A 12188-nucleotide genomic window follows, 5' to 3' on the forward strand; every position below is an offset into this window, starting at 1 on the left:
ATTCTGTAAAATTTACACAAATACAGCAAAATAAATAAAACATCACTATTTAACTGTGGTCATTAAATCAAGTAAATAGAACAATACTCAGTAGGAAAACAACGTAATTGTGAATTTTGTCTCTAGAGGTTTAAAAGAACTCAACAGTTCAGAGACCCAGGTGCTGTGATCCTACCAAAGAGACTTCCGAGGCTAGCCTCTAGTGGCCAAGAAGATTAGAATTGGTATTTTTGTTCACTCTACAAGTAATATTTTTATGATAGCAGATATCAAACTGTCTAAATGTGAAGGGCATGTCGTGAGAGGAGAAACTCATGACTATACTCTGGTGAGTTTCCTAGGTTCTAGAAAGATAAGACTGAATAATGCAATGCCTACAAATTAGAAATTTTGACTGGGTAAGAGAAAACATGATTGTTACTTACTTGAAAAATGAAAGAAATGTATGAACCATGAAATATTAATTAAAAGTAGATTTATGGCAGATAAACATGTAAACAACTTTTTTTGCTGTGATTAAAATGATATGGAATTTTATATCCCCCAAATGTCTCTCTATGTAGTTCAAACAAGAAGTAATTTACTGTGAATATATGAATTGAAAGATAACAATTTGATATTAATCTATTCTTTATGGATGGTTGTAAAATTAACTTACAAGGCTTTTGAAATAATTTCTGTATTAGAGGCTACAAGCATAGTGCTCAAATTGAGACAAATATAAAAACTAATACTGCATATGTAGCCACATATTTTTCCTACATTAATAACTGCATTTCCTTATCTAATGGTAATAGGCAATAGATATTTCCATGCATATACAGAAAATTTTTTTTGTTGCTTCATATTTAGAAAAGGAATGAACAGTCTCTAAAATAAATTGAGATGGAAGAAATTGCTGGTGGCTGCCAAAATTGACCTGGTGGGCTTCAGAAGCAAGAGAAAAATGCTTAAGTGTGTAACTGTGTCATTATCATGTCAAGGAACATTATCTTTTGAGATTGTTAATATCAGAATTTTGTCAAATTCCTTAATTTAATTCAAAGTTCATTTGAAGACACTTCTGAAATACATACAAATGTGCCCACAAGTAATTTAAAAGGAGGGTGAATGCTATCTTTGGAACTTTTCTAGTGTTAAAAATGTAAAGTAGGATCAGTTTTCCATTTTTATGAGTTAGGATAATAATCTATAAATCAGCGCATATATTATTTATACAAAACTGCTTACTTGTAGGGTTCTGAACAAATGTCCTCAAATATTATTCAGTGTTTGTATCAAAGTGCTATTTATATATAACTTAATTATGTTAACGTACAGCCTATTTTTTAAACTCTGACCATGCAATTATATATTTTGAGTTACTATTTTTTTGATATGAAGGTCTGTCTTTATTATTTATTTAATATTTATTGCTTTTTTGGGCCATGCCTGGTGACGTTCAGGGGTTATTCCTGGCTATGCACTCAGAAATAGCTCCTGGCTTGAGGGACCTTAGGGTACGCTGGGGAATCAAACCACGGTCTGTCCTAGGCTAGTGCTGACAAGGCAAACACCTTACTGCTCTGCACCACCACTCAGGCCTCAAATTTTATTTTTTATGTTTATTTTTATTGAGAATTACAAGTTCTACATTGTTGTGATTTGGGTTATTTTTATGATAAATTGTATTTTTAATGATGAAAAAATATCTTGAGTACAAAATTATACCTTCTAGTTTTTGTGTCTTATTAAAATAAAAATTCTAGTAAATGATTCAAGTATATAATCAATCCTTACTTGTACACATAATTTCCCTTTTTCTAATAGACTTCAAATCTGCTCTTCCTAATTTTCTCCTAGAAAACATACATGAATAATATATATGATTTTGATGAATATGTTTATGGTTCATGCAATGATTTATAAAGGTTACTTTTATATAATAAGTCTTTCTTTTTTTGGCCACCCTCAGCAGTGCTCAAGGGTTACTCCTGGCTTTGCACTCAGAAATTATTCCGGGTAGGCTCAGGGAACCATTTGGGATGCTGAAGGATTGAACCAAGGTTGGTCACATGTAAGGCGAACTTCTTCCCTGCTATATTATCAGTCCAGATCCTATCATAATTATTTTCTAACTCTCATATACTTAGCATATTTATATTTATGAAGAAAAACATTCAAAGCTAGTGTTTCATTTATTTGTTTGTTTAATTTATCACTGTTTTGCAGCTCTACAGAATTGAAGGAGTTTTACTGACCATTCAAGACTTGATCAGTGCAGTCAACTGCAGTCAGAAGATATGGCTAATTTCACAACTGGATTTCTTCTCACAGGATTTTCAGATAACCCTGAGCTAGAAATCTTCTATGCTTCTCTGTTCTTAGTTCTGTATTTGTTGGCTTTAATCGGCAACATCCTCATTATTACAACCACTTCTATGGATGACAGACTCAACTCTCCCATGTATTTCTTCTTGAAGCATCTCTCCTTTCTAGATCTCTGTTATATTTCTGGGACTGTACCAAGATTTATTTTCAACTCTTTCTTGCATAGAGGCAACATTTCCTTCTGGGAATGTGTTGTTCAGTGCTTTGTTTTCACACTCTGTGCTCCTGCTGAGATGTCCATGCTCACAGTGATGTCCTATGACCGTTATGTGGCCATCTGCCTTCCACTACATTATGACATCATCATGAACTTCAGAACCTGTGTCCATGGAGTCATTGGAGTCTGGGTCAGTGGGGTCATATCGGGAGTGATGCACACAGCAGCGACTTTCTCCATCCAATTCTGTGGGCCCCAGATCATTCATCAGTTCTTCTGTGATATTCCACAGCTTTTGAAACTCTCCTGTTCTAATGACTATATCAATGAGGTTGGTGTGTCTCTCTTTCTATCTTTGGTAGCATTTCTTTGTGTTGTCTTTATTGGATTTTCCTACATGCACATATTTTCCTCTGTGTTGAGGATGCCATCAGCAGAGGGCAGAGCCAAGGCCTTTTCCACTTGCCTCCCCCACCTAGTTGTTGTTTTATTATTTATTTCTACAGGTGCTTTTGAGTATTTAAAACCTCATTCTGACTCTCCAACGGTGTCAGACATTTTGCTCACTATTATGTATACAGTCATTCCCCCAACATTCAATCCAATGATCTATAGCTTGAGAAATAAAGCCATCAAGTCAGCTGTAAGAAGGGTTTTTAAGAAAATGAAAGTATACCTATGATAATGACAAGTCTTTTTCTTCAGAGAGTGAATTTTATATTCTTTTTGTGAAACAATGACAGAAACTTTAAAAGTATTTCCATAAATAGTAAACCGATTATGGGAAAATTTGAATGGAGAAATTTGTGTCTATATGCTGTTGGAGTAATAAAGTGTTTAAATATACCTAAAAGAATATTTCCATAAATGTAATAGATTGAAATTAATTTATTAAAATCTGAGCATAACATAAATGAAACTACATATATTAAAACCAATCAAGTTAATATTTTGTGTGAGGTATAGATACATTTTAATTCCTTACACATGATTATCTAGTTTTCAACACCATTTTGTGAAAAGACTGACTTCATTCCATTTCATGAGCTCAGTTCACCTTGAATATTCACTTCTAACCTATTGCTCAAAGAGTTTTTTTCAGCGTATATCCAATATGTTTTATGAATTTATTTTATACTGTCCTTTCTTAAAAATAATTTTTATTGTGACCAATATAAATTACAAAATTTTCACAATAATATTTGAGGTACATAGTGGTACTGAATCAGGGGTATTCCCACAACTAATGTTGTCCTCCTTCCACCCAGATCCCAGCATCCCCCTCCTTTGTCCTCTGGACTGCTAACATTATTTGGATCACTATGCCTTTGTATTATTTTTCTACTTTGCAGCCAAACTTTTGTCTATTCATTTTCTTTCAGAAATACATAAAAATTTAATACATATAAATGCAACCTATAATTTCAGATGATTACATAAATAATCTATTTACAATTTACTGGTAATTACATCTATAAATTATTTTATTTAATATGTTAATACATTTACCTTTCAGATTAAAGATAAAATACCTTTTAATTAATTTGAAGTTATCTTTTCAATTTTTTTGCAATAGTATTTTAAACAGTATTTTGTTTTATTTTAATGTTATTTATTTGTTTTAATATTTTATTTCTTCTTTTAATTTTTCTATTCTAAAACTGGTATATATCTGATACTCTCTTGGTCACTTAAAACATTCCTTCCCCATAAATAGCAAATGTTTCAGTGCATGTAAAATTGTAAAAATGGAAAATAATTAGATTGCAAGGGTGACTTTTATGAGTATTCAGAACTTACTAAAATAAGAAAAAGACTCATATGGAGCAAGTAGCCTTCCACAGTGCCTCTGTACTTCTAGAGTCACTTGTAGTGACACCCATGACCTACAGCTACCATCATGGAAGCTCACTGGCCAACTACATACACTCTTAACTCTCAAAGAGAGGCAAGTCAAGGTACTAAAACTCATGGATACATGAATCTTGAATCTGATGCTTTTGGGTACCTCAGGAGGAGAGCATGACAAGTCCCTAATCCTGCTGAAGCTTAGACAACTGCACCCACATCCCACAACTGACTTCATGCCAATGGTTCAATTTCACCAATTTTTCACTACTCTTTGCTGAAACACCTACACTCTAGGTATTCCATTTTTGGGAAAGAACTTTGGTATCTTCTTGAAGTCAGAACAAGCAGTCCCTATACCTTTATGTTTCTGAACTTCAGAAAGCTCCAGTGACTACACCTAATAATTGCTAATTTTTCAAAACTGACATCCCAGTAGGAAAGCACCAAATTATATGTGAAATGAGCAAAAAAGCCACCACAGCTTGCCCCCCCAAAAAAAACCAACCAAAAAAACAGAAAACAAAACCCCAAACCAATAACACAGACTATTCAAATAGCAACAACTTTATCCTTCAGATAGTGATTTATTGACCTATTTGAGATATGGCAATTCAAAAATTTTCTTTTAGTGAAGGTTTTTTATTTTAATAATTCCATTACTATTTAGCTGTAAGAAGTAATATAAAGTGAATTATACATACCTGCTAAGGGGAAGACATGGAGTAAGTAGGAAACTGGGGACAATGGTGGACAACTGTTATTTGGATTGATATTAAAACTTTGAATGTTAGAAATAAGTGTATATAATGTGCAACTATGTAAACTGTAGTATTTAAATAACTTTTCTTTTCCCTCTTAAAAAACTCTCTTTATTAAAAAAACTCTTTATTTACAAACCTCAGCTTACAAGGTTGCTCATAGTAGTTATTTCTGGCATTCAATGCTCCAACACCAATCCCATTACCATAATTAACATTCTTTTACTTGTCTCATTTCCCATTTGTTCCCAAGACTTCCCCTTGACAGGTATGTAAAATTTATTGAATTTTTTTTCTTCCAACAGAATGCTAATGGAATTATCAAAAAACATTCACCAAAAGGAAATTTGTAAAACTTTTTATATGTCTCAATGGGGTCATTATGTCAATGTCTAAAGGTAGACTACATTGTTGACCATTTCGTTGTTGGTTCTGTTTGTTGAAATTAGGTGGCTTTTTCTTTGTTTTGTTTATTGGGCCACAACCGGTGACTCTCAGGGTTTACTGATGGCTATGCGCTCAGAAGTCGCTCCTGGCTTGGGGGACCATATGGGATACCAGGGGATCAAATTGTGGTCCATCCTAGGTTAGCACAGGCAAGGCAGGCATCTTACCTCTAGCGCCACTGAGCTGTCCCCAAAATTAGGTGACTTTTATGATAAGTTCACATTTAATTTTATGCACTCTTCCTAGGAAGTGAATATTGAAAAAATAAGGAGGTGTTGCATGGCTGCTATGTGGCCACGTGCTCCAGGACTTCAGGGATCTATGAAGCTAGGTTCATGACATGGAGTGGCTGTGGGTGGAGGGCATGGTTGCTGGGGTTTCAAGGACAAAAACATAGGGAAGACTGCCTGACCTGACTCTAAAAAATCCCAGAGACCTCAACCTCTCAGACCAGCATACCTACTGTTTTGGGAGGTTGGATGTCTCTGCAGGGAACAGTCTAAAAGCAATGATGTTGGATCATTGGTTTGGCAGTAGTTGTGGGATATCATCACTTTTTTTTAAATAATAATTTTTATTTTGGCCAAATTGGATTACAAATCATTCACAGTAGTATTTTAGGTACATAGTGACATTGACTAAGGGGCATTCCCACCACCATTGTTCCTCTCTTCACCCCTGTTCCAGCATGCATCCCATATTGTCCCTCCTTTGCCCCCAGGCTGTTAGTATAAGTGGTACCTTCTGTGTCTAGCTTGTTGTAGATTTGATAGGGTATAGATTCTGTTGCAGTTGGCTTTGGATTTGGTGTTTAAGTCTGATCATGTTTATTTCTACTCAATGTTCATACACCTATTTGGTCTTGGTGCCCTCCATTATTTCCCCCTCAATTTGAGAGGCAGAACAAGATGGTTCAAGTTATGTGGTTCTGTTTGAAGGTAAGAAAAAAATCTAAAAAAAATAAGGTGGGGGGCAAAAATCTAACAACAAAAATCGGGAGACTTCTAGAGACTATAAAAATCAGTTTAAGTCACTCAACATATCAGATAAAGGGCTGATATCTAGAACATACAAAGCACTCAGAAAGCCGAGCCCCCCAAAACCAAATAAAGCCATAAAAAATGGGGATATGAAATGAATAGACACTTCTCTGAGGAAGACAGAAGGTTGGCCAACAAACACATTAAAACATGCTCACCTTCACTCATCATCAGAGAGATCCAAATCAAGACAACAATGAGATACCACCTTACACCAGTAAGGATGGCTCACATCAAAAATAATGGGAACAATCTCTGTTGGCGGGGATGCGGTATGAAAGGAACTCTCATCCACTGCTGGTGGGAATGCCCCCTAGTCCAACACCTATGGAGAATAGTCTGGAGAGTGCTGAAAGAACTCAGAATTGACCTGCCATTTGACCCAGCAATTGCTCTCCTAGGTATATACCCACAAGTTGGAAGGACATTCATTCCAAAATATGTGTGCACACCACTATTTATTGCAGCACTCAGTATAATAGCCAAGTCTTGGAACCAACCTCGATGTCCAACAACAGATGAATGGATCATTAAGATGTGGTATCTATACACAATGGAATATTACATGGCAGTCAGGAATGATACAATCACAGACTTTGCAGCAACGTGGATGGACCTAGATCATATTATATTATACGAAGTAAGTCAGAAGACAAAAGATAAACACAAAATGATAGCACTATTCTGAAGCACCTAGAACATACATCTTATACACAACTAACACTCAACAATCAAATAATAGGGTTTAACAGGGTAGAAACTCTAAACACTGTAATAGTCAACATATACTCGAGAGCAATGCCCAACATACATGAAAAAGGAACAAGGCAAACTCTTGACCGCATTATACCACAAAGAAAACAGCAACACCAGAAACAGCAGCATAGAGAGAACAGATAAGTAATCAGCCTTTTATGACAAAGGCCCACATTAATCCCTTGAGATCATATACAGGATCACAGGTAAAGAATACCACGGGAAATCACTGACTCCAATGGAAACATCCCATAACATCATGTTTTAACCTAACCCTTATCTTACTACATTTAAAATAACCTCTCAGCTTTTCTGTCCACAGGCACTCTTGGATACAAAGGGTGGACAAACCAAGATGGCAGCTCGGGATACCACATGAGATGCCATACCTAGCTGGCACTAGAGATGGTCCTGAGAAAACTCTTTAACATACTCTTTATCTCAAGGTTTTACCTTCCTTTAGGAATCGAAGCACGTGGCCAGTCAGACCACCAAAGCAGTAACCGTGACATACAGACCTAAACTACAGTCTCTACTCATCGAACACATTTAAGCAAACTAACATTCCCTTACTATTCTCTCCTCTCTTCTCACTATTTTCTTTTTTCATCATTTCTTTTCTACTCTTCTCTCTACTTTTTTTCTTTTCTCTTTTCCCTTTCTTTCTAATGTATTTTCTCTTTTCTCCCTTCCTACCCCTTCCATATACCTACCCCTTTCCCCTCTCTGGAAATCCAACTACCCCCTCACCCCTCATTCCCATCCAGACTTCCCACTATATTAAAACTCTTCACCCTCAGACCTTAATCTATTAGGCATCAAGATTGACCTCCTACCCCAATGAACCAGTACCCAGTACCCAAACGAAGAGACACCCAGTCAAGCCCACACTTCGTCTCCTGCAAGAAAAGGCAGCTAACTCCCCTGCGGACACATGCTGCGCAGCCCTGGTTTGATCCCCCCATTCTATATGGTAACCCCAGCCTGTCTTAACTAGCTTCTTAGTGTAGAACCAGGAGTAACCACTGAGTGCTGCTGGATGTGGTAAAAATAAAATAAAACAGAAAAATAATCGAAGTGGTGTTTGGTTTTTGTCTTTGTCTTTATTGCTGTGGTGCTTTTCAGGGTTTTTTGTTGGTTGGTTGGTTGGTTGGTTTTTGATTTGTTTTTTGTTGGGGTTGATTTTTTGGTTTTATTTTTTATGTTTTTCTTTCTTTTTCCCTTTCTTTTCTTAAACTGATTATTTTTTAATTTAATTTTTATTTTGATCATATGTAAGACAAAAGCCCCCTTTGCTATGCAATTGCTCCAGTCTCTAGTAGCATTGATGTTTTAAATAAATCCACAGGGATAGGAAAACAGCGCCGTTGTTTTTGCTGCTAAGGTTCAAGGCAAAATTCCACTTCCTGATGTCTGTTTCCCTGCAATGGTCCAGCTTCCTGTATCTCCTTCTTCTTATCCTACCATGCTTTTCATCATCCTGAGTTCTCTGTTCTTATTTTTATGTCACACACAATTCTCTGGGAGAATACTTGGGAGACTATACAGTGTCAGGGACAAAACTCTGAGCTTCACATGTGCAAGACAGGGTTTCACCATTGAGTTTGATTCCTGGTTGCTCCGTAAGAAATATTTTTGTTTGTTGTATTGGGTGAAGTTCAGGAGTCACTCAGAGAGTTCTCAGGATGAAAGCAGAGTTGAACACATGCAAAGATAGATTTACAGATGTTAAACCATCCTTGCATTCCTGGGATGAAACCTACTTGATCTTAGTGAATGATATTCTTGGATCATTGAATCTTATTTGCCAGAATTTTGTTGAGGATCTTTGCATCTGTGTTCATCACGAATATTGATCCATAATTTTCATTAATGGCAGCATCTCTGTCTGGTTTTGGTATCAAGGTGATGTTGGCTTCATAAAAGCTATGGGAAGTGTTCCCGTTTTTTCAATTTCATGAAAAAACCTGACCAGGATTTGTAGTAGTTCCTCTTTAAAGGTTTGAAAGAATTAATTAGTGAATTTATCTGGATCTGGGCTTTTGTTTTGGGGCAGACATTTGATTACCAATGTAATTTCCTCAATAGTGATGGAGGTGTTTAGATATGCTACATCTTCCTTATTCAACTGTGGAAGGTTATAAGAGTTCAAGAATTTATCCATTTCTTCCAGATTCTCATATTTAGTGGCATAGAGTTTCTCAAAGTAGTCTGTAAATACCCTTTGAATATCTGCAATATCTGTAGTGATCTCCCCTTTTTCATTTCTAATACGGGTTATTAAGTTTCTTTTTCTTTCTCTTGGTGAGATTTGCCATGGTCTATTAATCTTATTTATTTTTTTAAGGAACCAACTTTTGCTTTTGTTGATCATTCAGATTTTTTTTGGGCTTCAACTTCATTGATTTCTGCTTTAATCTTTGTTATTTCCTTCTGTATCCCATTTTTGGTTCCTTTTGTTGATCATTTTGTAATTTTATGAGCTGCATCATTAGGCTATTGAGGTATGCCCCTTCTTCCTTCCTGTGTGCTTGCAAAGCTACAAATTTCCCTCTCAGTACTGCTTTTGTTGTGTCCCATAGTTTCTGATAGTTTGTATTTCCATTGTTATTTGTTTCCTGGAAAGTTTTGATTTCCTCTTCGATTTCATCTCAGATTCACTGGTTGTTCAGTAGCTGGGCTGTTTAATTTTCAGTTGTTAACATTCTTCTTCTGTGTCGCTTTGTAGTTCACATCTAATTTCAGAGCCTTGTGGTCAGTGAAGGTAGCCTGCAAAATTTCTATCCTCTTAATTTTATGGAGGTATGTTTTATGTGCCAGATGTAGTCTATCCTGGAGAATGACTCAGGTACATTGGAGAAGAATGTATATCCAGGTTTCTGGGGATGGAATGCTCTATGAGTTCTATGAACATTCTCTGTATTTCTACTCTAAGCTCCTTATCTGAGAGGCTAATTAGGTTGTCAGCATTTTTAGAATGATCAGGACTGCCATCTTCATTTAATATTTCTGATGTTGGCTTTGTTTTTTCAGCATTGTCACACTTGCTGTGTGTTTTTTCTTCCTTTTATAGTGGAGTTCATTTTCTAGAGATGCGGCCACGAAGAGCAGCTGAGGGGAAGCACTCCTCTGACTCCAACATGCTCAGGTGTTAGTTCAAACCCGCAGTGCTCAGGTGCAATGAGTAATGGCATCAGCGGTGGCAACCTGAACTCACCCTGTTCAGAAGTGTCCAGGTCACTTCAGGTTCTCATCTTTCTTCTGGGATTCTGGGCTGGGGATAGTCTCAAACCTGCGGTGCTCAGGCACCCTCAGCAATGATGGTGGTGACCTGGACTCACCCTGTTGAGGCGTGTCCAGGGCACCAATGTATCTCAGCTTCCTGCAGGGATTCTATCAAAAATTTAATTTTAATCTATTTTATTTGCCAAAGTATTCTTTTAAATATTTTAAAATATTAGTTATTCCAACTTTATATAAACACAATTTTCCCTATTAAAATTCTCTGTAGTCAGAGTATTTTTGGAAAGGAGATCTCATTGCTGTCAATAGAATATAAAATTCTTTCTCAAAGAGAAGAAATAAGTGACATCAGCACAAATATACTTTCATTCTCTTAAAAATCTTTATAATAGCTAACTTAATGGCTATAAATCTTTGGATTGAATGTTGGGGGAACAACTGTATTTATAATAGTGAGAAAATTTTTAAATGAGTTAGAGAGTCAGAATGAGGCTTTTTCCCTTTTTTTTGGTTTTTGGGCCACACCCAGTGGTGCTCAGGGGTTACTCCTGGCTGTCTGCTCAGATATAGCTCCTGGAAGGCATGGGGGACCATATGGGACACCGGGATTTGAACCAACCACCTTTGGTCCTGGATCGGCTGCTTGCAATGCAAACACTGCTGTGCTATCTCTCCAGGCCCCCAGAATAAGGCTTTACGTATTCAAAGAAAGCTGTAGAAATAAATAAAATGATAACAACGAGGTGGAGGAGGCATATGGAAAAGGCCTTGGCTCTATTCTCAGCAGATTGCATCTTCAGCACAGAGGAAAATATGTACATGTAGGAGAATCCAATGAAGATGAAACAAAGGCCAGCAAAGATGTGAAGACTAACATACAAACCTCTGCAAGATAATCTTTGGAGAAGGAGAGTTTCAGGATCTGGGGGATGTCACAGAAGAACTGGTGAATGATTCAGGGGCTATAGAAGTGGATGGAGAAGGTTCCTGTTGTGTGCATGACTCCAGAGATGGCCCCACTGACCTAGACTCCCATGACTCCATGGATATAGGTTCTGAAGTCCATGATGATGTCATAGTGCAGTGGAAGGCAGATGGTCATGTAGCCATCATAGGACATCACTGTAAACATGAACATCTCCACAGAAGCACAGAGTGAGAACAAAGCACTGACAAAAGCATTCTCAGAAGGAAATATTGCCTTTATGCCAGAAAGAGTCATAAATGGGACTATATTAAGCTGAAGCTTGTGCATCCCAAAGAAAATAGTGACTTGGATACAAAGGCAACCAACAGAATGTAGTAACTACTCACCAAATCCCCATCAGATAAAGGGGTAATATCTAAGATATGCATTACTGACAAAACCTAACAAGAAAAAATTCCATCTAATCCCATCAAAAAATGGGAATAAGAAATGAACACTTTCTCAAAAAAGAAATACAAATGGCCAAAAGGCACATGAGAAAATGTTCCACATTACAAATTATCAGGGAGATAAAAATCAAAACAACAAGGTACCATCTCATGCCACAGAGACTGGCACCCATTACAAAGAACAAGAAC

The 12188-nt window shown here is 36.7% G+C and overlaps 1 protein-coding gene across 1 annotated transcript; it reads left to right on the forward strand.

Annotated features, from left to right (window-relative positions):
- The first annotated feature begins 2282 nt into the window (after positions 1-2282).
- LOC125995898 (olfactory receptor 14J1-like) lies at positions 2283-11781 on the forward strand. Its single transcript, XM_049764853.1, has 2 exons — positions 2283-3197; positions 11515-11781. The coding sequence occupies exons 1-2, from the start codon at positions 2283-2285 to the stop codon at positions 11779-11781; spliced, it is 1182 nt and encodes a 393-aa protein (XP_049620810.1).
- Positions 11782-12188: the final 407 nt, after the last annotated feature.

This window comes from Suncus etruscus, chromosome 18 (assembly GCF_024139225.1).
Source record: "Suncus etruscus isolate mSunEtr1 chromosome 18, mSunEtr1.pri.cur, whole genome shotgun sequence".
In the NCBI taxonomy this organism is placed as follows: Eukaryota; Metazoa; Chordata; class Mammalia; order Eulipotyphla; family Soricidae; genus Suncus; species Suncus etruscus.

Coding starts and splice junctions, on each gene's coding strand:
- LOC125995898 (XM_049764853.1), top strand. CDS start 2,283: ATGGCTAATTTCACAACTGGATTTCTTCTCACAGGATTTTCAGATAAC. Junction 3,198..11,514: donor GGGTTTTTAAGAAAATGAAA/GTATACCTATGA, acceptor AACCTCTGCAAG/ATAATCTTTGGAGAAGGAGA.